The sequence below is a fragment of the Megalops cyprinoides genome, chromosome 3 (genome assembly GCF_013368585.1).
Source record: "Megalops cyprinoides isolate fMegCyp1 chromosome 3, fMegCyp1.pri, whole genome shotgun sequence".
NCBI lineage: Eukaryota > Metazoa > Chordata > Actinopteri > Elopiformes > Megalopidae > Megalops > Megalops cyprinoides.
The window spans coordinates 32,146,916-32,174,744 of NC_050585.1; the positions used below are offsets into that span (position 1 = coordinate 32,146,916).

Consider the following 27,829-nt stretch of genomic DNA (forward strand, 5'->3'; position numbering starts at 1 on the left):
TTGTGTACCATTTCCTTTTATTACAAAATGATTGTGAATTGACTGGTCTTAAAGAGATACATTCAGATGCATTTAGAGTCAGACAGCGGGTCATGGGGTAGTATCCCGTATCAGGGGTGCAGAGCCGGTTTGGAACGGTCCAGGTTCCACTGCAGCACACTACCTCTGCTCTTGTATGATGTGAGCAGAGCATTCAGAGCAGATCACCTTTTTTTTGTTTTTTTTTTTAGTCATTTCCATTTTTTTTTTTTTTTTTTTACAAAACGTTGCTGGAAAAAGGCTGCCGCAAATATACAACATAATGACATCATTGTTTTAATCGGGCAAACATGAGGATTTGTACAATTCATCTTGTTTAAAAATAGCAGTCCTCTAAAAGTTTGTGTTTATTACCCAAGTAGCTCCTCCACCCCTCTCTGTCCACAGCAAACATGACTTCCTTTGGCCAGGTGAAGTTGGGAATCTCGCTCTGTCCTCTTAATAGCTCAATTGTACATTGGCAAGATTTTTGTAACCATTTCTGATAAGTACAAGAGTAGAAAATTAAAATAAAAAAGGCAATGTGTATAAAACAAATTGGTTAAGATTTAAATATAAAAAAAGATTTTTTTTTTTTTTTACAAATCTTGATTACAAGGCTGGTGAATGGAAGAGATAGAAAGGTAAATGTTTAGTACAGATGCTCAGCACCATGGCACAGCTAGAGTGAAGTTTCATTTGCTAACCTCTTAGGACAGAGAAAGGGGGAGGGGCACTACTCGAGGGGAAAATAAATAAATAAATCATTACATCCAGGCAATTTCAGTTGGCACATACTGATTAATCATTCTCTTCATAAAAAATCTGGTAATAAAAATAGAGCATTTGCAGGTAAAATTAAACATTACAATGATCAGGTCCAACAGAATTATGTATTTGGAAAGAAAAGCAAAAAGCATTCCACACTTGTAAAATATGGTTAACTTCATGGCATGTATAAATGGAATGTATGAAGCACAAAATACATACATTACAGCACAATTTAAAATGTCTACCCACCGCAACTACCAAATACCAACTTACACAACCCTGCTCACTGGCATTCCGCAAAGGTAATCGGAGCGTCGAGACACTTCGTGATTTAAAGGTAAGAGGTCCTGATGGCCCAAAATGCCCCACTTCACAGTGACCTGAACACCAGTGTCCAAACAGACTGCCCTGTAATACGTAACACAGCCTAGCTGTCAGTCAGTCTGAACACACAGGGCAAATTCATGGGGGTCCTGAGAACTTCTCACTGATGATAACATGCAGGTATGAGTGTGTGCGTATGTGAGATCTTTATGATGCTGGCCATTGTTGCCCACAGAAAAAGGCTCAACCAAAAACAGGCATAGTGCAATTTGATCCATGCTGTGCAAAAGCATAAAAAGTGTGTGGAGGTCAAACTGATGGTTATGCTGCAAAATCAGACATAGGTTTCATAATATCACCATTGTTACAAGTCTATCACTTTGTGCATATTCATATACAACCTCGGTGGAAAATCAACTTCATACTGACAGGGCTCAGATCTTCTACTCACAAAATTTTGGCATCCAAAACAAATGTATGAATGTGGCTAGTAGGGTTGGGCTATATAATTTTTTTCTGTTGTCATAACAACCAGGATAAACATTGTGATACAGTATTATTATTGTCCTTTATGGTGGTGGTGACGGGGGGAGGGAGTGTTTGCTATGGGGAGGGGGGGGGGGGTGACAACTTTAGCTTCAATTCACTAATTGTTAAATCATTTATATTGAGGCTAGAAATCTTACAGTATACAACAATGAATCCAAAAATTTTATGCTGAGGAGGGCGCTGTCACTGCCAAAGCCAACCCCATTAGTGCAAATGAAGGCTTGACAATATTCCCACTTTCTGATGAAACTTGCTTCCTGCATAGTCAACTGCTTGAGGGAAGGGACATTACATTTGTGTGTTACTGCCTCTGTTGTTACACCACAGCAAGTGATTATGTGCACTTCAATCCCCACACACTGTTGGTTGCATGTGGTGCTGAACAGTACTTTGCTCACTCCCTTAGCTGTTCAATCCGCTTTCAAAAAAAATGCCAACGTCAGCCTAGTCAGTGCAGGTGAATATAACAGAAAGAAAAAGAGCATTCTGTCTACCAGTAGCTCAGGTTCCACTTGCAACTAGTCCACAAGCTGACTGCATGTCACTGTTTGCCATAATACACACACACACACACTTAAATTCACTAAAGAACTTTTTTGGTATGGAAACCATACCAATAGCATGCCGTATATATCAGCTATCTGCCCAACCCTGGTGTCTATTCATACTGTAGTATTTCAATCATGTCTGGTTTTCTATAAACGCAGGTAGATTCACTGCATATACATTCACACTCAGTACTAGTACACAACTATGTGAGGGGCCGAACCCTGTGTCAAAACATGCCTGTAGACAGTGATACACATTAACCCATCCATCCCAGCAATCCATGCTGTATGACTAACAAGAGTGCATTCACAGCATGGATGATGGAACTCGGCACAGCTTTAGTTTCTCACTAGTGCAGCAAAGTCATATGACCCATGTGATTCCCTTTGGCTTTGGGCGACAGACTGGAAAAAAAAACCCTAAGTCAGATCTAGGATTGTGGAATACTTACAGTTATTGCACTCACCCCAAGTCTACTGTAACATCACTTTGTTTCATCATTTAAAGACAGGTTTGAGTCCAGTAAATGATTGTTTGGCGAAATTAAAGCGATTAAAGTCAAAAGGCAACGTGTTAATTTTTCTCCAATGGCAACAGCAGAGCACAGATTCAACCCATAATGATGAAGCCTTTTGGGTGAACGGAAGGGGCAGCGTGTCAAAATAGCGCAGCCATTAGCTATTGAAAAAGCAGCATTGTCATCTTCATAGAACCTTAGTCTTCAAAAAACATACAAGATCCAGAAAGCTCTCCTCTCACTTTGAAACAAATGTTAAAAAAAAAAACACTGTAAAAGGGGTACATGTTGAGAGGGCCTTCCCAGCAGCATGCTAAAGTGTGTGGACAATGACAGTGCAAGGTGAGGTGAAAGATGAGCAAGCAGGAGTGACATAGGGTCTAAAACAAATAAATAAATTAAAAACAGGCAGCAATGGGGACAGCTAACATTCAGGATGTGGGATCCTGCTGGAGCATCATGCCACCTGTTTTTGCCCAGGTTTGCCCCAGTTCTTCAATCCCGTTCCTTCAGATACTTGTAGGACAACGGTATGACAGCAGCAATCTGTGGAGGGTGGACAGACAAACAGACAACTATGAAAAAGGCATCTCATGCAGATCAGAGAAAGATGGCAAAAGTAACCTCAATCCCAACTCACCACAAAAACAAAGCGATTGATTGAACACATTTCCCCAGAAACAAACACCACCAGATCAAATGAAGTGATTGGACGTGCACCAGAAAGAACCCATAATCAAATGATTTGATTGGACACACTCCCAAACAAAATCAAAACACCCCAATGATCTCTGAAACAGGCAGAGACGAGAAGTGCACAAGGCCTTACTAGAGCCACTTTTCATTTAGAGTGACTTATTCTCATAGCTTTCCATTTCAAAATCAGCTTTGGAGCCCCGTGACAGGACAGCACAACAATGCAATGAGAGTTTGGAGACATGTTATTACCTTGGTTTAGGTGTCTACATATAGGAGGGGGTCTTCCATTGGCTAGAGAGAACAAAGATGGAAGTTTAATGGATCTAATCAGCTGATCAGCTCTGGCACAGGCCAAGTGTCCGCCCATTTCTGCCTTCTCACAGACGGACACCGCTATCTGTTCACATCCACAAATCTCCACTGAGCACTGAGGAACACTTTAACAAGGTGCCACCCACAAACAGCATTCCATGAGAGAAGGGATGGCAGAGATGCAAGACAGGCCATGCAGTCAGCAAAGCCCTGCAGTGTTAGAGGCTGAAGGTGGGAAACTGGCAACCGCAAACACAAACCACAGATGACAGACGTGGCATGACTTGTCACTGTCTCAGACAACCAGAAAACATGATAAAGATGGCAACTACCACAACTGTGACAACACGGAGGAACAATATAAGAAGTTCTACACCTTGAACTATTTGCCAACAGACACCATGTACAGACTGTACAGACAGATGAATACAGAAGTAAAAACCCCACACCAACGTGTCTCTGGTTGTTTGGTTAATAACAAAAAATCACGGGAAATTAAACATTAGCACATGCAGGGCCTTGATTCACAGTAACTGGCAGCAATTTGGCTGACAGGCTACTTAACAGCCTACAAAACAAATCAATTTACAGCAACCAGTGATAAGAGTGGGATGCCTAGTTTATTCCTGTTATAAGAGGTGAGCAACCGTTTCTCCTTTCTACAACATTGCATCAAATGATACACTTCTCTTATTTAAAATGGATAGCTTTGAATGCAATGGGCTGGAACATATAACTTGGGTGCTGGCCTCCTTACATCTGATGACTTGTATACAGAGATGTGAGCAACCAACAATCTCCAGCAAAGGAGGTGTGTGGAGGGAGAGAGTACAGCTTTGACCGCCCACTGTGTTCTTTTACCACCTGCAGCGTCTCATTGCTCCTAGTATAGCTCGTCTTTGATCAGTATGTTGGTTTTTAGTCCTCTCTGCTAAAATTTACACCAAATCAATATAGCTCCCGTTCAATTTAAACAGTGCATAACTGGACCTCCTGAGACTCTCTCTCTCCCCTGGGCGGGTTACTGACGATCGGCCCATATTTGCATTATCTGATCATGCTGTGAATGTTGCAAAAACATCCCTCTGTGAAAATCCCACATTGATCTGAGGTACACTTACAGTGAATTCTGCCAAGCCTCCACCCTCACTCTGTTACTAACAAATGATTACAAACTTGCTACATGGGGGGCATATATAAGTGAGGAGAACACAGATGAAAGGTGTTAGGTTTCATGCTCCCTCCTCCTATAAACCTTCTTGCTCAAAACCTGGGCATTCTTACCCATCATCCTGGGCAGTTTATACTATAAAACCCATAATCCCCTGGAGTGAATAATCACCTCATTGTGTCAGTGGGTAAGGAGTGGTTTAGTGCTTCTGACAGCCCTCAGACGTGGTGGGGGGTATATATTATGTACATTGGACCCTGGGCTGGATGTGCAATGTTTTGATTGGTGGAAGTCACAGGCCTTTCAGACAGTGTTGGGGGTTTGGTACCTGCTCAAAGGACAGGATTGGGCTCATCTGAGAAGGTTCTCATGAGCAGGGGACTGGCTGAAGACCTGGGAGACTGGGAGCCCCCAGCACTTGAGTAACTCAGCTTCTTCTGAAAGGGCGAGGCAAGAAAGACTTAAAGACACCCCGAATCTGATGGCCAGCCGGTGAGAAATACAGGTGCGCGCACACACACACACACACACACACACACACACACACACACACACACACACACACACTGTAATGTCAAAGATGATACCCATTCAAATCCTAAATAAAAAAAATAGCTTTATTGGAAACGTAAGGTAAATGTGCAATGCTGCTTTCCTGTTGATTTTGTCTCACACTTCGCGGTATATACCACAGCCAATTCCATATCATTGCTGTGTCTTTACTGCTGCTGTCCGATGTTAACAAACAATTCTGACGACTATGCAAAAAAAGTTCCCTACTTAATTGACTTGGTTTGGTGCCTGTCCACACAGTATATGGTTTGAGTATTGTCCCATTTCTCCCAAATGTCGTGTACACAACATTCACTATGGTCAGCATAACCTGAAGTTGCTACAGTGAGGTTGCACAGGGTATGCATGCAGGTGCACTGCCATCGTATGACCCCAGTGATGTCACATGCTGCATGCTCCTGGACAAGCATGAAGAGAGCCAGTGCAGGGACTCCAGACCTGCGCTCTTGACACACCAGCTAAAGAGACCATGGTCGGGACTGGCTGTGAGAAGTTTCAGTCTGAGAAACCACAATCTCAACAAGCTACTCCCAGGCCTCTGAAATGAAGATACGCCTCCTGCAAGCTTTGTTAATCACTGTAGTAGAGCCTCTGCACAGCGTAAACCAATAATTCCAGGAGGGGCCACCTGGCTGTGTCAAGCTCAGAGGCCCTCCTGTATGGGCCACCATCCTTCTGACCCCAAATATGGGACAAATTGGATTTGGAATATCACCTTGGAGTCATGGCACAGGGGAGGGAGATTGGGCACTTTCAAGCAACACGGAGTACACACACCGCAACCAAGTGGGGGAAAGGGGTGAAAAAATAGAGAAATCAGGCAGAAAGACCTCAGTCACTCCAGGAGAAGCTGAGAGAGCGGGGGGTCTGGGACAGCATGAAGACTGTGGACGTCCCGGAGGAAGGAAGGCGTCGTCTCATCTACAGCGTGACATGTGAGAGAAGCAGGAAGAAATGAGACAGAGACAGAGAGAGAGAGAGAAAGAGAGGGGGAGTACAGAGAGCACGAGAAATGAGTGAGGTTAAACCACAGAGGCAGTTATATGCAAGAATACATTAGCAGGATAAAAGGGATGGCCCCTGGGCTGAGTCACAGGAAACCCCTCCTACCCTGGTTTTCTGCTGTAGTGATGGGGCTCCAAGACATCATGTAAATTTTAATTTTAATAGACAAAGCTGCAATATACTTGTAAAAAGGAAAAAAAAACATTCATCACTCACAAGCTTTCAACTGTTAGCAAGGACGGTTACCCAAAATATCAACAAAGAGCTCCTGAAACATTTCCTCCATCTTAGGAACTGGCAGGTACAATGTCACCACGGAGTGCAAAAACCAGCCTACATGCTGCTGCAACCAAAAAGGGCTCATGTTACACCTCTATTGGTCTCACTCCACTGGCTCCCTGTAGCTGCCCGCATCATGTTCAAGGCCTTGATGCTCGCGTACAGGGTGACCAACTAAACTGCACCTAAGTACCTGAACTCACTGCCGCAACCCTATGTTCCCTCCTGACTGCTACGCTCTGCCACCACACGGCGCCTGGTGGTCCCGTCACACCGTGGCATTAAATCACTGTCCAGGACTTTCCCTGCCATTGTCCCCCGGTGGTGGAATGAACTTCCATACCTCATCTGTTCTGTTGAGTCCCTCTCTGTCTTAAGAAACATCTGAAGACACAGCTCTTCCGCTCTCACCTGAGCACCTGAAACACTTCCCCCCCAAAAGGAACTTCTCATGACTAAAACTGTCTATAAAGCTACTAAGCTATAAAATAAAAAAGTAATGGTTTGGTTGTAATGGTTTAATGTAATGGTTTGGTTGTAATGGTTTAACACACTCGTTAGCTTTGCCTGCTAGTTTGTACCTTGCCTGGCCAACCTTTGGAACTTTGTCATGTAGTACTTCTAATATTGCTCACTCTGTATGATTTTTCACTTGTGTTGTATTGTACCTCACTTGTAAGTCGCTTTGGATAAAAGCAGCTGCCAAATGAATAAATGTAAATGTAACGTAATGGTGTAACCAAGCCTGTACCACATATTTTTGGAGCCAAGTTTACATGAACAGTTTTCATTTGGCTTGATAAAAAAACACCAGAGAAAAATCCCTAAAGCAGACCTTAGTGCATCTAGGTGCTGCAGTGGAAAAGAAGTATATGAGCGATTATTACTGTCCCAGGCCCTCCTGAAAGGAGCTGATCACTGGTGATCATCAGAGACACATCAAAATACAGAAGAACCGTATCAGTGCATGCCTTTATAGATGGGGAGCTTCTGCAGCCTCTGCCACACAATCAGATTCACCTCTTTAAAGTCTCTTTGTTTTTTCCTGAGAAATTAAGGCAAAGCCTTTCTTTGTTGCAGGTTGCGCCAAGTCAAAACATGACAGTAAATATGCGCATACAAAAACCGTCTGAGAGAGGAATGAAAGGGGGATGTGAAGGAATGCTTGTTATTTCAGAGAAAGAGAGAGGACAGAGACTGAGGGTACATGGGGACAGGCTGATTGACAGGTTGGGAGTGCTGGGCAGCTTCAGCTGTCAGGGAAAGACAATGACTGTCGCATGGGGTTACATTGAGACAGGACAGATTGCTTGTTCTCACACACTGAAAAAAAAAACACTCCACCTGCCACTGCTGGAGGGACATGTCATGGTGATGTTGGTAAGGGTAGTGGCCCTGCTTTTAACTCAAGGTGGAGGATGAGGAGAGAAAGACAAGGGTGAATGGAGGGTCCAGACAGGAGGAGTGCATCTGGAGAGACTGATAAGAGAGCAACGGGTAGGGAAGGGAGGCTGACTAATGGAGAAAAAGAGGTGGCTGATTGGAGAGGATAGCAGGAGGCGGAGAGATGGAGGGATGGATGAGGAGGCCAGAGTTGGCGAGAATTTGGGAGGAAGAGCAATGGAGGAAGATAGGAGGAAAGTGAGCGAGAGAACAGGAGGAATGAAGGATAAGAAGATGGCGGGGCCGGGGCCAGGATACCTGTCGGGGGTGGGGGCCCCGGGGGGTGCGGAGGACCACGAGCAGGACGTCGGGCAGCAGGCTGAGCACGATGAGCATGACGATGACCAGCCAAGCTGACACGGAGCTCAGCATGCTGGAAAAGACGAAGTACATCCTCTGCTGTGGGAGGAAGGGCCTGGAGGAGAGGGAGAGAGAACACTCACAATCACACAAACTACAGCGCCACACAATGGACTGCAAGAGGTAGCAGCAACATCTGCCTCAACACAAACACCAGAATCTCTTATCTACTCCTCAGACAAACACATAGAGGGTTACATCTTGGTCTTCAAAACATCTGGCACTAAATGTCAAAAAGTGAGAACCCATGTTTTCCTTTGGGCACTGCATCCCTTGTCCAGCAGGGCAGAGCTCTCTCCTTACCATATGACTCCACCCCAGAAGAAGCTGAAGAAGACGTAGAAGACCAGGGAGCCCCAGACAACAAAGTGGTTGATCCAGGTCCAGTGTCGCGTGTCCATGGCCAGCTGTGGAAACAGGCAGGTGACTCAGGGTCCAAGGCTCAGGTCATCATGCTGCACCTGCAGGTCTGAATGCATGCTTTACCTTCAGGGTGACGGTGAAGACGAGAACTGTAAAAACTATTGTCCCAAAGGTCCAATTACCAAACACCTGTAGAGAAAAAAAAAAAAAACATACCCACTTGTAGCTTTTAAATGGTGAACAAACACAAACTGAGGTCCCTGTATAACGCTCATATAATCAGCTCAGATACAGAAATTAAGACTGACCTGGCCAGTATCCTGCAATGCAGGGTTGCTGAAGAGATAGTATGTTCCAAAGAAGAAGAGCAGACCCTGGAAGACCCCCAGCATCGTCCAGTACAGGAAGGGACCCCAGCGCAGCATGGCGTTCTTGGCTATCTCCCTGTAAGATTCGGCACACAGTTCATGGATCCCATCTTCAGAACATTCACATCGAGTACATGTGAGGCATACAAACATGAGTGTGAGCCTGCAGAAGGTCGCCCCCTACCTGTATAAAGTGGCATTGTCCAGCAGGAGCTCCATGCAGATGTGCTGCTCCAGAAGGCTGTAGGCCAGGATGGGCATAGAGGTGAAGCAGATGTTGTACATCGTCAGATAGGCTGCGTCGTACAGGGGCTGGGGGGGGGCAGGGAGGGGGTCACCAAGGGGTTAAACGACACATGTGTACATGCACACACACACACACATACACACACACACACACACACACACACAAATAGGGTTACATCTGCACAGTAATAGAGGTAAAGGGTTCACCTTCTCTTTACATGTGATTATCTTGACAGGATCAGGCTGTAAAGAGCCAATCAGGAATCAAAGAATGAGGGAAGAGCTTCCTTGATCCGTGAATGCCTAGCATTGTTGCTGTAACAGCATGGCAAGCATCACATCCTGTCTGTGATACATGCACATGCTATTAACAACGCTTTAGAATTTTCAACACTTGATCTGATTCATTTTTATTTGATTATGTGAATTATTTCCAGTTGTTGTTGGGTCTGAATATCACATTACAGTACAGAGAGTGTTCCTGCCTTTGTGGGTGGGTGTATTTTATGCAGAGCTTGCAGTAGCTGCACATATCACTCAGTGTGATATGTACTGTATGCATCACTGGGATGAAGACTGCTCTAAGAAACACTGCAAATGTACACTAAAGGGGAGGACAGCCACAGAGGAGGAACACAAGGATATTTTGATATCCCCTGGAAACCCTCTTCCCCTTTCGGTGCTCACAGCCAGGAGCTGTTTTGAATTGTCTCAATGCTGCCTAAAGCCAAATCCCTAGTGTCTATTCAGGACATGTCCAAAGCCATACTCACTTGTTGAGAATATCCACAGAAAAACTGGTACAAGAACTGAGGTAAAATGAAGCAGAGATTCTGGAGAAAGAGAAAACAGAAACTTAAACTGATTACAATGCACAGTATAATGTATTGATACACATTTATGTGTATCAATGTCAAAAAATGATGCTGACCACAGCTAACGGTTGAAGTGCTTGGCAGACAGTTATCTGGGGATGACATCATTACAGCACTTTTGACTCACTTTCCAGATGCCCTTATCAAGCATAATTTGTAATGTTAACACTCTCACATGTAACAGTCTGTTTACACAGCTGCCATTTTACCGGAGGAGTTAAGAACTGAGGCTGAACCTTGCCCCAGTGCACTATAATAGCACGTTACCTTGGATACAAAAGCACATCAGTGAAGTGTCCGGGGTGGACATCTGCTTCTTGAAAGCACTAAAAGGTTTTTTTTCCCCCACAAATAACTTTCACTTCACCTTTTCAATACAAATTAACATGATCATCTATTCTATTCAACCTAACCAATTCTACATTTTGCATGCGTGTGTGTATATGTGTGTGTGTGTATACAGTATATATACATATTTGAAATGATCAAAGGTCGTGGACCTATATACCCCCTTCCATAATACTGAGCAATTCAGGCACAGTAACTTACTAAAGGTCACTATGGCCAGCGCATCAGGCAGGATTTTTGAATATCCGCCCTTTAGGGACTTATCTGCTTGTCTTGACCAAAAATCCACATCACAGTAAGAGACAAGGGGACAGAGCTAGGCTGGTCCATAGTGTCTCACCTTGTAGAAGAAGTACTGCACCAGGTGAGCAATGCGGACGTAGTACAGGTGCCCGTGGGCCAGCAGCAGCTTCTTCAAGTGCTTGAGTTTGGGGATGGCATAGTCGCTGTTCCGAACCGCCTGTCGCCCCTCTTTGCCCTTGATTCCTGTGGCACAAGGAGCAGACATGCAGTGTCGTTTAACACCGGCATCCACGGTGGAAAAATACCAGTGTGTTTAAAGAGTTTACTCTGTATACTTGAAATACTGCAGTATCAGTGCATCTAAGGTCTTGATTCTATCAACATTCGTCTTTAATTTGGATTCATAATTAAATGCAACTGGGGCTTTTATTCTTCCCAAACGCAGTTTTGTCCAGCACAAAATGTGTTTGTACTGGGGAAAAAAGTATTACTGGTATTTGTATGTTTGTCAAAATTAAGGATGAATTTTAACTGAATCCAGGTCTAAGTGTTGATGATGTGAACCAATGCAAATATAAAAAGCTTAAACCTGCTGGGGTAACCTGAGTTGCCATTTTGCTGCCATCTACTGCAGGTAATGAAGACTGAAGTGACACTGATCCTAAATACACAGGTCCAGCATGCTGACTGCTCACCAATGCCCACATGTGCCTCCAGGATCATGCTGACATCGTTGGCTCCATCACCAACAGACAAAGTGATGGGACTCCCCTTTGAACACTTCACCATCTTCACAATCTACAGCAAGTGAGAGAGAAATATCAAGTAGTAATACCTATTGCTTAATCAAAAAATATATTTTTGTACTGAGGTTATTTTGTGTTGGGGTTGAAAATGGTCCACATATGTGGGCTACATTTAAACTAATTACAATGCCTTGTCTGAATTTTATTTGACCTGAAGATCTTTAATCTCTGACTGCCAGAGACAGTCATTTTCAAGCTAATGGGACTATCAAGCCAGTCTGTACATTTTGATTAGAACGGGAAAATTTAGAAATGGTGCAATTATTTTTAATCTTTGACCTCAATTAGCTCAAAAGCATAACCTTGCTTTTCCAGATTTATATAAGAGGTACTGCACACTCTGATCTCCACTTCAAGTCAAATTAATGTTGTACCAAAGACAGCACTGGATCCAGAGCACCAAGTGTGCAGAACATCCTATATTGACTTTCAGGGCTAAAATAAGGAGAATGAAATCTGACCTTAGTACATTTACTGTAGGCAAGTGGGTTCTCTAACCAGCTCATGCAAAATAGGTAAAAGAATTGAAGTGATTCAACAGACTGCTCATTAGCAACGACAGGAGTATTTTTAGCACAGACACTTTCTGTGTGTATCCCTGAAGAGATTGTACACAGACCAAAAATCCTCAAGGTGATAATGAGGCAAAGGGGGCGATATGGAGGAAAAAATAGCACCTTATCCAAACATGCACTGATTCACGTCGGCAAAATAAGGTGGCATTTCTCTATGAAGGTCATGCTTTGGAGACCAACAGAGGCCCGGTCTCGAAGGGAGGAACAGCAGCCATCAATCGGCTCAAGACAGCACACCTGCAGATACGGCGGGACATGGCTCACCTGCGCCTTCTGCAGCGGCGCCATGCGGCAGCAGAGCACGGACGTGCAGTTCTGGCAGATCTGCAGAAACAGGCTCTTGTAGCGGCTGGTGTTCAGCACCAACGACAGCGTGGCTCCGTCCACTATGAAGCCGTACTCCTGGACGGTTGAGCTCCAGCTCCTGTCCCCATTTGCCACAAAAGGCAGAAACTCAAGTTAGAATACTGGGAAAACTGCACTGTGAACAGTGTGCCACTTGTATTATTTCACATTTTGAAGTGAGTGAAAGTGTACGGACAGCAGTGTGGCACAGTGGTAAGGAGCAGGGCTCATAACTGAAAGGTCACCAGTTCGATTGCTGTTCTTCCCCTGCTGTTGTGGACAAGGTAGTTAGCCCACAATTGACTCAGTAAATATCCAGCTGTATAAATGGTAATAAAATGGTTAAAAAATTGTAAGTTGCTCTAAATAAGAGCGTCTGCTAAATGACAATAATGTAACGTATAGTCCAGCAACCTACTCCAACCTGAAAAAAAGAGGAAAATGTTGACACACACACTCCCTCTCTTGCATGATAACTGTGCATAACAGCTTGTCATCAAGGTTTCATCCTTTCACCGACCACCTTGAGTTCCTCGACCTTGACACTGACCGTGTGACCACCGTCTTGACGGGTGGGGTGTCCTGCACTGCCTTCCTGTGGTACTCCAGCAGCAGCTCGTAGAGCCGCTCCTCGCGCTGGCGGCCTCCAACCTCCAGGGTGCGCACCGTCAGCTCCAGCAGCTCCGTGCCCCTTTGGAAGAGCCGGCAGGCGTAGCAGGTAGACTTGGCTGTCTCCATCTTGTCGCCTGTCAGCACCCACACCTTCATGCCCGCGCCCTGCAGGGCCTCCATGGTCTCAGCGGCCTGCTCCTGCAGCCTGGAGGGAGGCGGCACAGACTGTTAAACTTTTGGAGAATGACAGCAGTGCCCCAGCGTTACGGCAACGTTGCCAGTCAAAGCTAAGCCTCAGGAGACTCCTGTATAGGAAGAAAAGGAAGAAGAGGTCTCACACCTGTCCTCCACTGCTGTGGCTCCAATCAGAGTCATCCCATTCTCCACCTGGTTGTAAACGACCATGAGCTTCTCCTCACGGTCCTGCAGCGCCAGCCGGGCCTCTCTCAGCCCGGCGTCCACCCGCTCGTACTCCTCCACGCTCAGCTGCTTGTAGGCCACGCACAGCGTCCTGTACCCATCCTGCACCACAGCACACACACACACACACACACACTTGCTGTGACTGCTTTCAGTCACAGCAAGTCTACTGCCTTCAATTAGTAGGCCACAGACAGCCTTGTCGTTTTAAAACTCCTATCCTGTGCAAACTTGGTTCAAGGGCAGAAAAACATCTCGAGGGTGACAGACATGAGTCTAAAAGGCACAACAGCATTCATGGACATTTGTTACGCACGGCATGAGCAGACTGACCGTTGCGTTGCGCTCCACGTGCATTCGTATCCTGTCCACCTCCTCCTGGTTAACGCGGGGGAAGATGGACAAGTCCGCCCCCTTGCAGAAGAGAAGCATTTCCCCTGATCAGAAGACAGAGGCTAGAGGTCAGTGAGTCGATTCGCCGGGGTGCGGACACAGGTGAACATTCTCTGAGCCCCGAAGACCCCCCCCCCCCCTCACCTGATTTGGATTTAACAATCACGCTCATACGCCGTCGCACCGGGTCAAAGTTCAACACGTGCAGCAGCTCATACCTAACAAGGAGATTAACGTCAATCAGGCTGGACAAAGTAAGAGTGAATGGTAGCATTTAAGTTTTACATGGAAAGAGAAAACTGTCACAGGACAATACATTTTTACTACCAATGATTCTACTGAATTTAGAGAAAATACAAGCAGATCAAAAGCTTCAATGGTGCAATTCAGAGCTTTAGAGATCACCACTTACTCCTCGATGTCTTTGTCCCTGTTCATTATTTTCATGCTTTTACAGTCTGACCCCAGGAAAGTGAAGCCGTACCTGTAGAACAGAATGCAAAATAAAGTACTGTGTGTACAGAGTTGTTAGCATGTTTAGCATTAGCATGGCTTCTCTTACAGAACAGGGCCATTAGTACGGGGCTGTAGGTGGCTCTCTTACTTCATGGCCCCCTTCACCAGCGCCACCTCATCTGGGGAGGAAGCGATGAAGCTGCTCTGCTCCGCCGCCCCATAGGCGTCTCCGTCCAGCTGGTCCCAGCCTCCGTACCTCTGCCACACCTCCTTCACCTGCACCGTGTGACACAGGCACAGCGCCCGCAGGAACAGGTCCTCCTTCTCCTGGGGCACAGAGACAGTGACACAGTGAGGATCACCCAGGTAGCGAGCTTAATCACTTAATCGATCAGCTTTACATAAAGCGGTCCTGAACACCAGTTTTTTTTTTTTTTTTTTTTTTTACACACATGTACGTGCATATACAGTACACACGCAAATATGCACACCACACACACAGGCTCACACAGACATGCACACACACAGACACTCACTCACACACACACACACACACACACACACACACACACACACACACACAAAGAGACACAGACACACACACACAGACAATCTTTTTTTCCAGGTGAGCTTTTAAAATATATGCACTACCAGAAGTTTGAACACACCTGATTAAGAAAATGGGAAACATGCATTCAAATACATTTTGATCAAAAGACTTATGCTTCAATGCTTGAAATTTGTTTCTTAGACACATATAATTAGTGAAGTTTATGCTTATGTATGAATTTCTTTCCAAAAAATATTTTGGCTACCTTGAAGAATCTAAAATATAAGATACAGTAGTTTTGATTTAACACTTTTTTGGTCACTGCATAATGTGTAATTTAATAGTTCTGATGTCTTTACAATTATTGTAAATATGTGTAGAATAGTAAAAAATAAAGAAAAACTCTTCTATGAGTATGTGTGTTCAAACTTCTGACTGGTACTGTACGTTGGAATCAGCACTAGAGCATGGCCATGTATCTGCCCAGCACACACCCTGCCCGCCTTCTGTTGCAGCTTGCTGATAGGCCCGTCTGTCACAGAGTAGCCGTCCACCTCGCTCTGGCACTCCTGATATGTGTACTGGAAGCCATCAATGCAGCACTCTCTAAACTCCATGTTATTCTGTGTCAGAGTGCCCGTCTTATCTGTGAACACGTACTCAACCTGGAGGTGGAGAAAAAAAAAAACCACATCACCCACTGAGCCAATAAAAAGCCTGTCTGATTAACAGACTTGAACTATATGCACAGACGATTAATCCCCCACTTAATTATACTTCCTGCATGAATCGGGTTAATGAACCTTCACTTTCAATGTTGATGCAATCATCTAGCAAACCACCCATGGTGAATTGGGAAATGTCATTATGTTTATAGTGCAGGGGCATAACCGGTAGCAGGACTGTCCAAAGTGATGATGTCCTCTCTCTCCCTCCCCACCCCTCCCCTTCCAGTCTTTATCACCTGCCCCAGCTCCTCATTGAGGTCAGAGGTATTGACCAGCGCCCCCTCCTGAATCTCAGGGTCAAAGAAGTCCTTGTCCCAGGAGATGAAGAAGGAGCCCAGGAACTTCTGCATCTCCACGGTGACGTACATGGATACGGGGATGATGAAGTTGAAGAGTACCATGAAGGAAAGGAAATCTGTAAACATCTTCAGATACTGCAAAGAATTAAAAAAGAAAACATTATTATAAGCAAATGGTTTCCATCAGTTTTCTGAACTCAAACACTGCTTGAATAGTTAATTAGGGTAGTTATCTACCAACCTAAAATAGAACGCACTTGCTTCGCCTGCGGTTGTGCTAAATTTGGAATAACTTTTGAAATCTATGCTGTTGTATGCATGCATAACTTGAATGAACCATTTCCTTCTTTTCTATTATGCTACAGGTTTGCCAAATACCTTGGTCACTGTTTGATTTCTGTCTTGGTCAGACTGAAAATCAAAATCTATCAATGCTTGCAGCAGATTTCAGTCAGACACACATACACGACTTTCCACTTTCCATTCAACAAACCATGAGGTCAAAACATCAGTTATGGTGTTAGCATCTCTCAATAGCACTTTACACTGGGTACAAAAATACAAAAAAGTATAGTTAACCTGCACTCTGCTGCAGTGCTCTCCTCTTTCAAATGAGCTCGCTAGTCCTCCCTGCCTACAAAATGCTTTCAAAAACACTTGAGGACCTCTATATTTATTCATGCATTGTTACTGGAATGGAAAACATTGTGTGCTATTTGTGGTGTTTATTTTTGTTGCTCATGGACACTAGCTTTTATGTGTAATAAATGTGTACAATGTGTGCTTTGTATTGAATATTACTACCATATTCTTATATTCATGTGTATGCTAATACAACAGTGTACTAATACTTGTTTTGTATTGAATACTACTATGTAATAAAATAGATCCTTGGTCCTACTGCACCCTTAAGTTTAAATGAACATATTTAACATATTTGCCAAGAAAGCGCTCCACAAGGTAAAATTAATTTGACGATGTTGCCAAATATGACTCGAAAACAATTATAATAAAATATAGCCAATGGCTGCCTTAATAGTTTATGTAATTAACATTACAATGACAGGCTTCACTTCAGATTTAGTCACTAAGAATACTATGATTCCATTACAAATGCACTGAGAGTAAGGTTACACAGATTATCAGGAAAACTGTTAAGGCCTAAATGCACAAGTGTAATTTACATAACAGATACCGCCTTTGCATTTCACTGGTATGAAGAATAATCTCCAGAGACCCCCAGTGAATGAAAGAATGGTTGCAGTGTGAGTGGAAAAGTACTACAGTAGGTTTTATTGTCCCTGACAGAGATTGATCTTGGATTATTTTAAGTATATTCAGGCAGTACACGATACATGCTGCACTGCAGACAGCACTAGTTTTTGAATGACCCCAGGAAGGGGTCATTCAGCCTGCGAGCCTCACCTGAATGGTGTCCCTCTCCTTCTGGGTCTTCTGGTTGTACCAGGGCTCATCCTGGCCAGGGTGGCTCTGCCACACATACTTGAGTGTGGTGCACACCAGAGCCTTGCTGACCAGGAGACATAGGTACACGATGAGGAATGCGTTGATTGACCTAAAGGGGGCAGCACACACAGACACAAACACGCAAACACACACACACACACACACACACAAACACACACACACACACACACACACAAATAGACATACAAAGTGAGAACACAATGTAAAACCTAACCACACCGATTCATTTTGTCCTCATTTTCCCAAGGTTATTCTTCTTTCTCCTCTTTTCTCACCTCTCCTCCTCTTTCATGGTTATACTTATTATTCTCTCTTATCTTTCAAACCTTCTCCCCATGAACTAAACACTTAACTCACAGATCCACCCCCTCTCATCAACAAACCCCTGTTGTTCCGCAGATTCAACTCCTTTGACTCCTCATGTCCTTCAGACTCTCATCTTCCTACATGATAGTGAACGATTAAAAGACATATACAAAGATTTTTAAATAACTGAACAGCAGACTCACCACTCCTCTCCTAACACCCTTTCTCCTGCTTTATTCTCTCTCTCACATCCCTGTCCTCCATCCTCCCACCTACACCTCCTAAAGCAACGCCTCCTGCTCATCGCCCCCCCCCCCCCCCTTACTTCTCCACAGCCGAGCGCTTCTGTGACTTCCCCTGGTAGTTCAGGGCCATCTTCGTCTCCATCCCTGTGTAAACAGCCACACCTGGGGAAAGAGTGTCTCCTTGAGATTCACCAAAACCTAACATTCTCCAAAATAGTCAATAAGGTAGTCCATAAGGCTATCCAGTTACCGTCGTTACCACTTTTTGCCCCAGGAATTACCTTGAATTTTTTTGGTGTTTTTTAATGTAGCGCCTTTCAAAAGCAAGTTCTCTGGGCCCAAAGACCTGGGAAAAAAATACACATTGGAGGTGGTCAGCTGCAATACTCTGTGTACTACATACCTTATATTAAAGAGGACTTACTTTTAAATTGTAGGCCCTTCTATTTGTAAGTGCCTGATATTGATTTCACAGATCAGTAAACAGTTAAGCGAATCAATGTCTGATTTTCTCTTGTACCTCCAATGTTCTTGAGAGCATCATAGAGATTTCTTTAAAATCACCTGGTGATGAATGCTTTCTGAGAAAATGCCTCAGCACCCCTTGGATGTCTGCCACTTTAATGTAAGTTTATGGAAATTATAGATCAATATAATAATGAGTGATTACTTGTGAGGAAATGCAAACGGACAGGACAGGTAGATTAAGTGACTAAGTGAGATTAAGTGAGCTGTCATGCGCTTTAGAGATGGGGGTTATGAGGGGATGTAGAGAAAACAGTCCACCCACCTCACAACAGTTTCCTGGCCATCCCTGTAAATGTGCATACGGCCTACAAACCTGCAGAGGAAGACAAAATTACAAAGACTATGATAATAACAGTAATAATAATAGTGCCATGATCATCAGATTCTCCCTCTGTTCTGTGACTCATGCATGTTTTTCATGTTCAAGTCATTTATGAGGCTTGATATACTAATACTGATACTGATATACTACTAAATCCTACAGATAGCGGTGATGTAATTGGCATACTTAAGCAATAGGTGGCGCTAAAACATCATCTCCTCCAACATCAAGTTTAGATTTGCTCTATAAAAACTGTTTGGATTTATGTGCAAACATTCATGCAAAGTATTAACTTTTGAAAGAAAACTGCTAAAAATGCAATTTGATAAATAATGGTAGTATAAAAATGGCAGAATCACTGATCAGTTACAGATGAATTGAGAATAACCACAGTGTATGAGATGGATCTTGACAGACAGCATCTTCTAAAACAGCACTCTGAAAAACTGGTAATTTTTTCAGTTTGATTCTCAGATGGGCCACTGCTATAACACCTTTAGTCTACACCTGACCTGTACTGCATGTGGCAAAGTAGTTGACCCGTAGTGTTTCAATAACTATCCAGCTGTTATAATGGATAACACGTAAAAATACGTAAACTATGTAAGTTGCTTCTGAGTGCTATGAAAAAATGCAACATTCTTCAATTCCTTTGGTTTCCTATGTTTGATCCTTTTACCTTTTTCTGTAGTGTCCAACTTTAAAATTTGCTATCATGGCACACACACCTCTACTTCATGATAAACATGCAAATATAATTGCTTCCACACAAAAGAAGTTTGTTTGTTATTTCAAAAAGGAAAAGCACAGGAATGCTTAATGAAATGTTTAAAACACTTCTGAGTGAACAGAAAAATTACTATAATCCACTTGCTACTGAACACATTTGCTATACTGTTTCTTACTAAAAAGAGAAACAGTTCATTTTAACAGCCAGGGCTGTTGTGCTATAAAGTCAGCCACAGTTTCCTTTGTTAACAGACATTTGTGGAATTTAACCTAATATAAACCCAGTCACACTATAAAATACCACTTCCTCTCCTGCAGTTCACGAAACTTTTGTATACAATGGAGGTGAAACAGAACCTGGTAATGATGTGAACCATACACACACTCTCACAGACACAGACACATTCACACAGACAGACATAGACACGCACACATGCACGCACACACACACACACACACACACACATATATATATATACAGACAGTAACAGACAGACGCAGACACACTCATACTCAAACGTAGACACACACAGAAACACTGACACACCCAAGTCACTCTCAGAATGAAAGGGCGGTCAAATCAAAGACTAAAAATGCATTTGGTAGTATTTCTTAGGCATCGTTTGAGGAGCAGCACATAATGAGATAAGGCTGGGGCCTCCACCCTATGGAGGAAGAACTAGTTTAAAATGAATCCTGGATAAACTGCTTGTTCACAGTGTGAAGTTTTCAAACAAACACAGACGAAAAGACTGCTAGTTATCAGTAAGGCCGTTCTCAGCAGTGAGTATAAGCTGACTCTCGAGCACACACAGATAACCTACTTGTAGAGGTCTGGCTGGGGCTGTTCACACTCAATGGTTGCATTAAGTGATTCCAGATCCTTCTCAATATCAGGCACTGTGTAGTGTGTCTAAAGGGGGGAGGGGGAGGGGGAGGGGAGAGGGAGAGAGAGGGAGAGAGAGAGGGAAAGGGTGTCAGATCCAGGTCTTCAGAGTCATTCCAGAGGTTGCAGAACTCTGAGCACTAAACTGAAGTAGGAGATGTAAAAGAGGACAAAAGGTGAGCAAAGGAAAAAGCAAAAGTGCACAATGCGGATAATAATCAAACCCAAAAGAGGGTTTAACGTGTCAGCAGGAGGGTGGTTTGGCGCCAGACATGGCGCTGCCAGCACCTTGTGGTTGGACTCCCCGTCCAGACTGGCTGTGGTGACAAAGCAGGTGTCGTCATCCCGACTGGACCGCAGAAGGATCAGGTCACAAGGGAAGGTCTCGTCCTCCACCACCTCCACAATGTCACCCACCTATGTCCAAGGAAACATGTTTAAACAACAGGCTACTCGCAAGCAGACATTTTGAACATTTCTGATTGAATCAGACTGCAGATGGAAATTAGCTAGTAGCTAAATCTGGTACACAGCATCTTTCCTCTTTTTGAAGTTAATGTATTTTGTACATGGTCCCTGATATAAATAAATGTAATAAAATAATAAAATCAATGTTGTACTGTCTTAAACATTTCTGGAATTTCTGTAAATTTTCCCAGTCAAGGCTAAGGTGCAATAAATCTGTTCATCTGAAGTGTGCAATATGACAACACAAGGTCTGTGAGGGAGACTTGTGGCTATAAATTACATGCATTTGTATAGTGCAATCTGATGGTGTAAATACATTCACAAATACATCATTTTTAACAAACTGCAGTGAGCATTCAAAGACTCCTGTTGGATGGAGTGAAGGAGCACCCCATATTTGCGTCAGACATATTGTCTGTGCACACGCATATCACCGCAGTATCATTGCGCACTCGAAGAGAACCCAGCCCAGGCAAACTGGTTCTCCCAAACTCCCCGGTGATAATTTTCTGCTGGCAAAAATACCTTTATCTTCTCGCTCTCTTTGTGTGTGCACTGACCCTCCTCCAGCACTATCACGGGGTACTTGTTCACCTCATTGTCGGCCTTGTGGCGCAGCCAGTCCTCATAGCCCTGAAGGGATGGGAAGGGGGTTAGAGAGGGATGGTGAGGTAAGCAGGGGGAAAGGAGGAGAGAAAAAGAAACTGAGGAGATGAAAGGTAGAGGAGCAGAAAGGGAAATGGAGGAAGAAGCTGCGAAGAGAGCGAGAGATGAAGCAGCTTCACAGAGACAATGAGACTAGACAGAGAGGGAGAAAGAGGAAGCGGCTCCGTGACTGTGAAGCCGCACAGAGAGGGAGAGGAAGGCTGCACAGACACTGTGAGGCTACACAGCGAGGGTGAAAGAGGAAGCAGCTCCAGAGACTTTGAGGCTACACAGAGAGGGTGAGCTGGAATCACACAAGGTCTGACTCTGGGATCTATAAATGCCCTCCCGGTGACTGACTTCAAAGGCCGCTGCACTGCCGGCTCAGGACAGAGACACTTTTCCCATGAACACAGCACATGTCCGGAGGGAGGGCCGCCCTATTGTTCAGTTCGAAAGATCTGCTGCCAGGCTAAACAGGCCCAATTTCCCAACAATAGCTCTCAAAGCCCTGACTGCAAGCAAGCAAGAGACTATATATAATGCCTTACTAAATGAAAGACTTCATTGACATAAGCGCATACTCCCTGGTAGTTTTAAAAATCAGAATTATTACATTTTGCAATAACAGAAAAGAAGAAATAAAAGACACTTTTGAAAAAAGAGAAGCTCAGAAATACAGAAAGAATGTGATGTGAAGGGAGGGAGTGACACGGCAGGGCAGACATTCACAGACTTGGCCTCTGGGCAGCAGGGGGTCAGCTACGGCACACAGCTCAAAGGCACAGCGGCGCTCTCACCTGTTTGATAGCCGTCACCGTGATCACAAAAAACAAGGGCAAACCGCTCGTGACCGGGCTGGTGGGCGTGTCCACTATCACCTGTGTGAGCGGGGAGAGAGAGGGGCACACTCAGCCAGGTAGCAGACTTCCAAGGGGTGGTGGTACACTGAAGACATTGTTTTGGGACATCTATGAGAGCGGAGCGCAATCACACAGACTGAATCAATGAATGGGTGAGGGTTTATGATCTCAACCGCTAGCGGTAAACCGTCATTACTTGAACAGAAAGACAGAGCGAGCCAACTGCAATTCCCTTACGGCAAGGGAAATGAAGCACTGATTGAGGCACACCGAAAGGGCAGCCTGCATCCTGTCACCAGCACTGTAAATAGCCTGACTGCATATGCTGTGGTTGATCAGCTACTAGCATTATTGTTTCCCTTGGCAAGGCAAAGCACAAAATGCCCTGTATATCTTATCTGAGCCCCTGCATTCACAAAACGGTATTTGGTAACTCTGGAATAACTGTGATCATACACACACTGAACCAAAAAGAAAACAAGAGAAGACTTTCAAGATCAATATTTAAGCAGTAGTTTAGCTTTTGGGTAAAATACACAAAGGCCCATCTATCTGCAGGGTGAGAGTAATCTTGAAAGCTTTGATGCTAATAAGGTGATGCCATTAAATGTGAGGTAAGTACTGATGCTGTGCCATGAATGGGACCCGTCACAGAAGTCCCAGCGGAGGTGATTTCCTACGTCATTACATGTGTTCACCATGGTGGGGGAGGTAGGCGTTCGGTTGGGATTTCATTAGCATGGTTGTGTCGCGACAGCTCCAGCACACAGGCAAAGGCCAGTAAAAATCCAAAGAAAACCACACTGCCGTGTCTACGTGCTTCACACAGGAAGTACCCCGCAGTCCCATATATGGTCACTGCTGCAGCACTGCCCAAACCCTCTGAAGGCATCGTAAAGGAGATTATCTCCACAGGCCCCACACTGAGCTGGCAAAGAGCCTGTCGCTCCTCGCTCCTGACCCTCAGGGAACATTCCAGAAGCCTCCAACAGAGGCAGGACTCTCACATGCAGGTTTCCCTAGCGATAGGCGGAGGGAGCCCTGATGGAACCTTGAGCGAGTTCGGCGAGCTGTCGGATTAGCTCGCTGCTAATGCTGCAGCACTACGCCTGAGGCGCTGTGCTGTCCCCGTATTTGTATCACATTAACAGAAGCCAAAACCGATGAGACCAAAAATGAAACTTAACTAAATGCTCTGCAGTGAAGACACTTATGGGGTAGTGAGTGAACTCAGCTAAACCACCGAGTTCCACCGATAAATGAAGGACTGTGACCTTAAGTGAAGGTCAGCTCGCAATATTTTACATGGCAGTCAAAACAGTCCACAGCCCTACCTCAGAGGGCGGCGTGCACACGGCAGCCACATTTTCACAGGCGTCAGAAGCAAGAATAGCTCTCTGCTCTCAATGAAATGACACTGGATGCCAATGAGGCTATGTGCAAACAAGAGCCCAACGCCTTCAGGTTTTCTCCACAGAACATGCAGGGTAATTCACAGCTTCCTTCAGTGACAATGCTGCAAGAAGCTCTGCTACCTCTGTGAGACAGGAACTGAGGAGTCCTGTTTTATCTAGTGACAGGGGATCTCTAGTAAATATGATAGCCTATGTTTGAAACCTATAGCCTGTATCTTTGTAACCTATCAAGGTGGGCACTCCCTGAAATGCGTGCACACATAAAATGCAAACGACTGAAATGGCATTAATTTGAATATTAATTACATCATTATTAAAATAGATTTTTGACTTTTTGATCTCAAAACACAAAAAAAGTTGTACGTTTATCAACATACACCTGTTAATCAGAAATTGAGCATTAGATATGCTGTGGAACAGAATTATTTGCAAACAACTTATTGTATTAGGTTGCCAAACTGCCAAACTGAGACCAGTTTAAAAGTGGCTGACTCACAATTGTTCCATTATTATGTGAATCTCTTTGCAACTTATACTTGTCCAGTTACCTTGTGTGTTTCTGGGTGTCAGTGTTTGGTATAACAAAACCAAATTCAGAATCAGACAAAATCAGACAGGTTAGCTTGGTGGGGCGGACAAATAAAACTGATGACATAGGCATTTACTGAAACGATCAAAGTACAGCATCACCAATGCAGATGTGCAGTTTCCTGAAGAATTCATACTGGGAGGAAAACAGCATGTTGACTGGTGTGTACTCAGCTCTGAGGCTGGTATGGTGCAGTGGAATGGAATCATTGGGCATGTGTTATCCATACATCACATACACTGATGGGAAAACAACATCTGGGGTGGGGCGGAATATGGCTTCCTCTCTGGTTACAGGGAATAAGAGAGATGGCAAGACAGTTCTGGGAACAATGTGTTGTGTGGGCTCCTTCAATGACACAAGCAATTCTTTCACGTTCGTGGTCAGGGCACACACAGCCTTTTTAACACGTCATGACAGTCCCTGCTATCGGAGGCACTGGGTTGCAATGGCGGAAATATGTTTGTGGAGGAGAGTAACGGTTACGCTTGTGGAGGAACTGCCTGCTGGATGCAACTCGTTAAGAGAGACTGACTGCAGTGGTGGCCTCCTTGGGAGACTAGGCCAACCCCGTTCCCTTCATGTCCCTGTACCCTCCCATCACAGGTTCCCTCAGAAGCCACTGCGGGCGTCGCGCTCCGTCTTGAGGAGAGCTGTGCTTTTTTTACCAGCTCGGGCCTATTTCTGGCTCTCAGGAGTACAGAGGACTTCCCGGCTGCTGACGTCAGCAGTGCAGCGCTGCGGAGACTCTTCTGAGGAGGAGGGCAGAAAGCGCCGGAGATTCAGGTCTCGCATCAACCGGAGAGAGAGTCAAACGTATCTATTCGTGTCCCTGCCTGCGACTCTGGGGTCTGAGCTGACGGGGAGCGCGCGTGTGTGTCCTACAGCTGCCTGCTATAATGGCATAATGGCATAATGGCACGCTGCAGGAGGAACACAGTGCAGTTTGGATAAGGAGCCCCTCCAGAGAGATCCTGGATTAGTGGAGAGTCGCCAGTTGAATGCCAGGCTGGGTAAACAACATCAACGGACTTAGGAATGGATGGGCAGGCAGACTTGCGCGCACACACACACACACACACACACACACACACACACACACACACACAGACACACACACAGACACACACACAGTCATTTCTACTCATACACAAACACACTTTCACCCACACTCGCATCCACACAGACACATACATGTTCGCTAGCTTTCTCACACACACATACATACACATACACACACACACACACACACTTACACAGTTATTCACACACACAGTCACCCACACTCACATATGCACACACACACACACACACACACACACACACATACACACACACACACACACACACACACAAACATACACACACACAGTCATTCTACTCACACACAGGCACACACACTCACGCGGATACTCACACTCACACACAGTAATTACTCTAATTTCACTGAGGAATTTTCAGATCTAATCTCCTCCAGCGGTGAGCAGTGTTCTGCAGTAAATGAGGATGAAAATGTGTACTTGATGGCACAAAGCCTCCCTCCACCACTTCCTCCAATGACCTCACCATGGCCCACAGCTTGGACTCTCATGTGCCTCACTAAGCTGATTCAGTTTTCTTAACCATAACCACCTCTGACTACAGAAGTCCTGTATCAGTAAGCCTACTGCCTCCTTGAGAAATAGTGCTGTTTTAATCAATAAACCCCCTTATGTTCATGATATGATAACTTAGGTCATTAATTATTAAAATTCATTTAGAAAGAAAATCATCATTATTTATAGTCATGTAAAACTCCAGTAATTTAAACAGTACCCTTATTTGGCATAAGAGCCCAAAAGAATGGCAAACACTTCAATGTTTAAAATATACTTTTGTGATTATATTTTTAGCTCAATAACACAGAATATTTAAAAATATTTCCATTCTGGTATGTTGCAACATATTTTCCATTTACATTAATATATTTCAATTGTATTTGCAATATATTCTTGGGCTCAAACATGTTTTTAGACATCCATGCATAACACAGCTACTAGACAGCAACACACAAATCCACAACTACCAGACTGCACTCACCTGTACCAGGAATATAATTAGGAAGTAGAAATTGGCAATTCTTCTGAACTGCTCAAACAGGTTTTTTGGCAAAAAGTTCCAAACTGTGTACTGCAAACACAAGAAGAGATGGATAAAGGAAAAACAGATTAGTTATTATAATAATATAATAATCAAGACCAAAACACTATAAGCTCAGTTTGTACAAAAACAGGTGTGGCCAGAGGTGGAGATGGGAGGGCAACCAGGAGGCAGTCTGAAACGGTGTGTCTTCATTCTGTCGGAAGATGGCCAATCCTTGTCCGAACCAAAGTGGGAAATTTGTTCCACTAAGGGGCGGGTGAGAGGATGAGGAGGGAGGGAGGGAGGAGGGATGTTACCCATGCAAGCTTGGAAACACTGAAAACATAGTGTTCTGTATTAGCTGCACAGGTTTAGTGGCACATGGGGAGAGACCGGTGAGGAGTGAATTGCAGGGAAGGCAGGGGTGGGTTCTCCAAAGAAATATAGCATAGAATATATAGCATAGAAAGAATACACTTCACTGCCACTGCTTGAGAAAGCAAAGGAAAGACAACTGGTCATCAAGGGTTACCCCTACGCTTCTTGCAGTGCAAGTATTCTGGATGCAATTCGTAAGTCCCCCTGAATAAGACCATCTGCTAAATGACAATAATGCAATATAATGTAATTAGTTATTGCTGTGCTGAATATCTGCATCCAATTCAGCTACAATAGTGTCAATGCATTGGATGCTGCACTTCACATAACATACCTAAGCTGTTGTTGAATACAGTACAATGAATGTGACAGACTGACTAAAGCCTGTCAGAGGATTTAATACTTCTCTTCCAGCATAGATTTTTCTTTCTGACTTCAATAGCACTCCCTCTCCTTTATCTCCCTCTCTGACCTGGGATGACACTATGCTGGGCCTGCAGGTATTTAATTGATTTGGATAAGCGACTTATCTCCTTAATTCCTCTAGCCGTGAACAGAGAGCCGATTACTTTATCAAATTGCAAGCAGATCTTTTAAGTGGGCAGGAATGCTGACAGACATCGCAGTGACACTCGTCTCCTAGTGCTCT

The 27,829-nt window shown here is 44.3% G+C and overlaps 1 protein-coding gene and 1 long non-coding RNA gene across 2 annotated transcripts in view; both read right to left on the reverse strand.

The window, feature by feature from the left end:
- LOC118774245 lies at positions 1-4,144 on the reverse strand. The gene is made up of 2 exons (XR_005004816.1): positions 3,677-4,144; positions 1-3,274 (listed from the first exon to the last, which is right to left on the reverse strand). It is a non-coding gene; the product is annotated as an uncharacterized LOC118774245 (long non-coding RNA).
- Positions 4,145-5,242: 1,098 nt separating this feature from the next.
- Positions 5,243-27,829, reverse strand: part of LOC118774244 (phospholipid-transporting ATPase 11C-like) — a 40,146-nt gene continuing 17,559 nt past the window's right edge. The window contains exons 3-29 of the mRNA XM_036523439.1: positions 26,761-26,850; positions 22,615-22,695; positions 21,695-21,802; positions 20,990-21,118; positions 20,640-20,728; positions 19,027-19,077; positions 18,518-18,582; positions 18,317-18,398; positions 17,623-17,773; positions 16,135-16,332; positions 15,665-15,835; positions 14,769-14,947; positions 14,577-14,648; positions 14,309-14,382; positions 14,105-14,208; positions 13,692-13,873; positions 13,290-13,556; positions 12,659-12,818; positions 11,709-11,811; positions 11,111-11,256; positions 10,321-10,380; positions 9,486-9,613; positions 9,242-9,377; positions 9,057-9,122; positions 8,874-8,977; positions 8,469-8,625; positions 5,243-5,347 (exon numbers count right to left, since the gene is read on the reverse strand). Of these exons, the coding sequence (XP_036379332.1) occupies positions 5,243-5,347; positions 8,469-8,625; positions 8,874-8,977; positions 9,057-9,122; positions 9,242-9,377; positions 9,486-9,613; positions 10,321-10,380; positions 11,111-11,256; positions 11,709-11,811; positions 12,659-12,818; positions 13,290-13,556; positions 13,692-13,873; positions 14,105-14,208; positions 14,309-14,382; positions 14,577-14,648; positions 14,769-14,947; positions 15,665-15,835; positions 16,135-16,332; positions 17,623-17,773; positions 18,317-18,398; positions 18,518-18,582; positions 19,027-19,077; positions 20,640-20,728; positions 20,990-21,118; positions 21,695-21,802; positions 22,615-22,695; positions 26,761-26,850 (3,258 nt within the window). The remainder of the gene's footprint in view (positions 5,348-8,468; positions 8,626-8,873; positions 8,978-9,056; positions 9,123-9,241; positions 9,378-9,485; positions 9,614-10,320; positions 10,381-11,110; positions 11,257-11,708; positions 11,812-12,658; positions 12,819-13,289; positions 13,557-13,691; positions 13,874-14,104; positions 14,209-14,308; positions 14,383-14,576; positions 14,649-14,768; positions 14,948-15,664; positions 15,836-16,134; positions 16,333-17,622; positions 17,774-18,316; positions 18,399-18,517; positions 18,583-19,026; positions 19,078-20,639; positions 20,729-20,989; positions 21,119-21,694; positions 21,803-22,614; positions 22,696-26,760; positions 26,851-27,829) is intronic.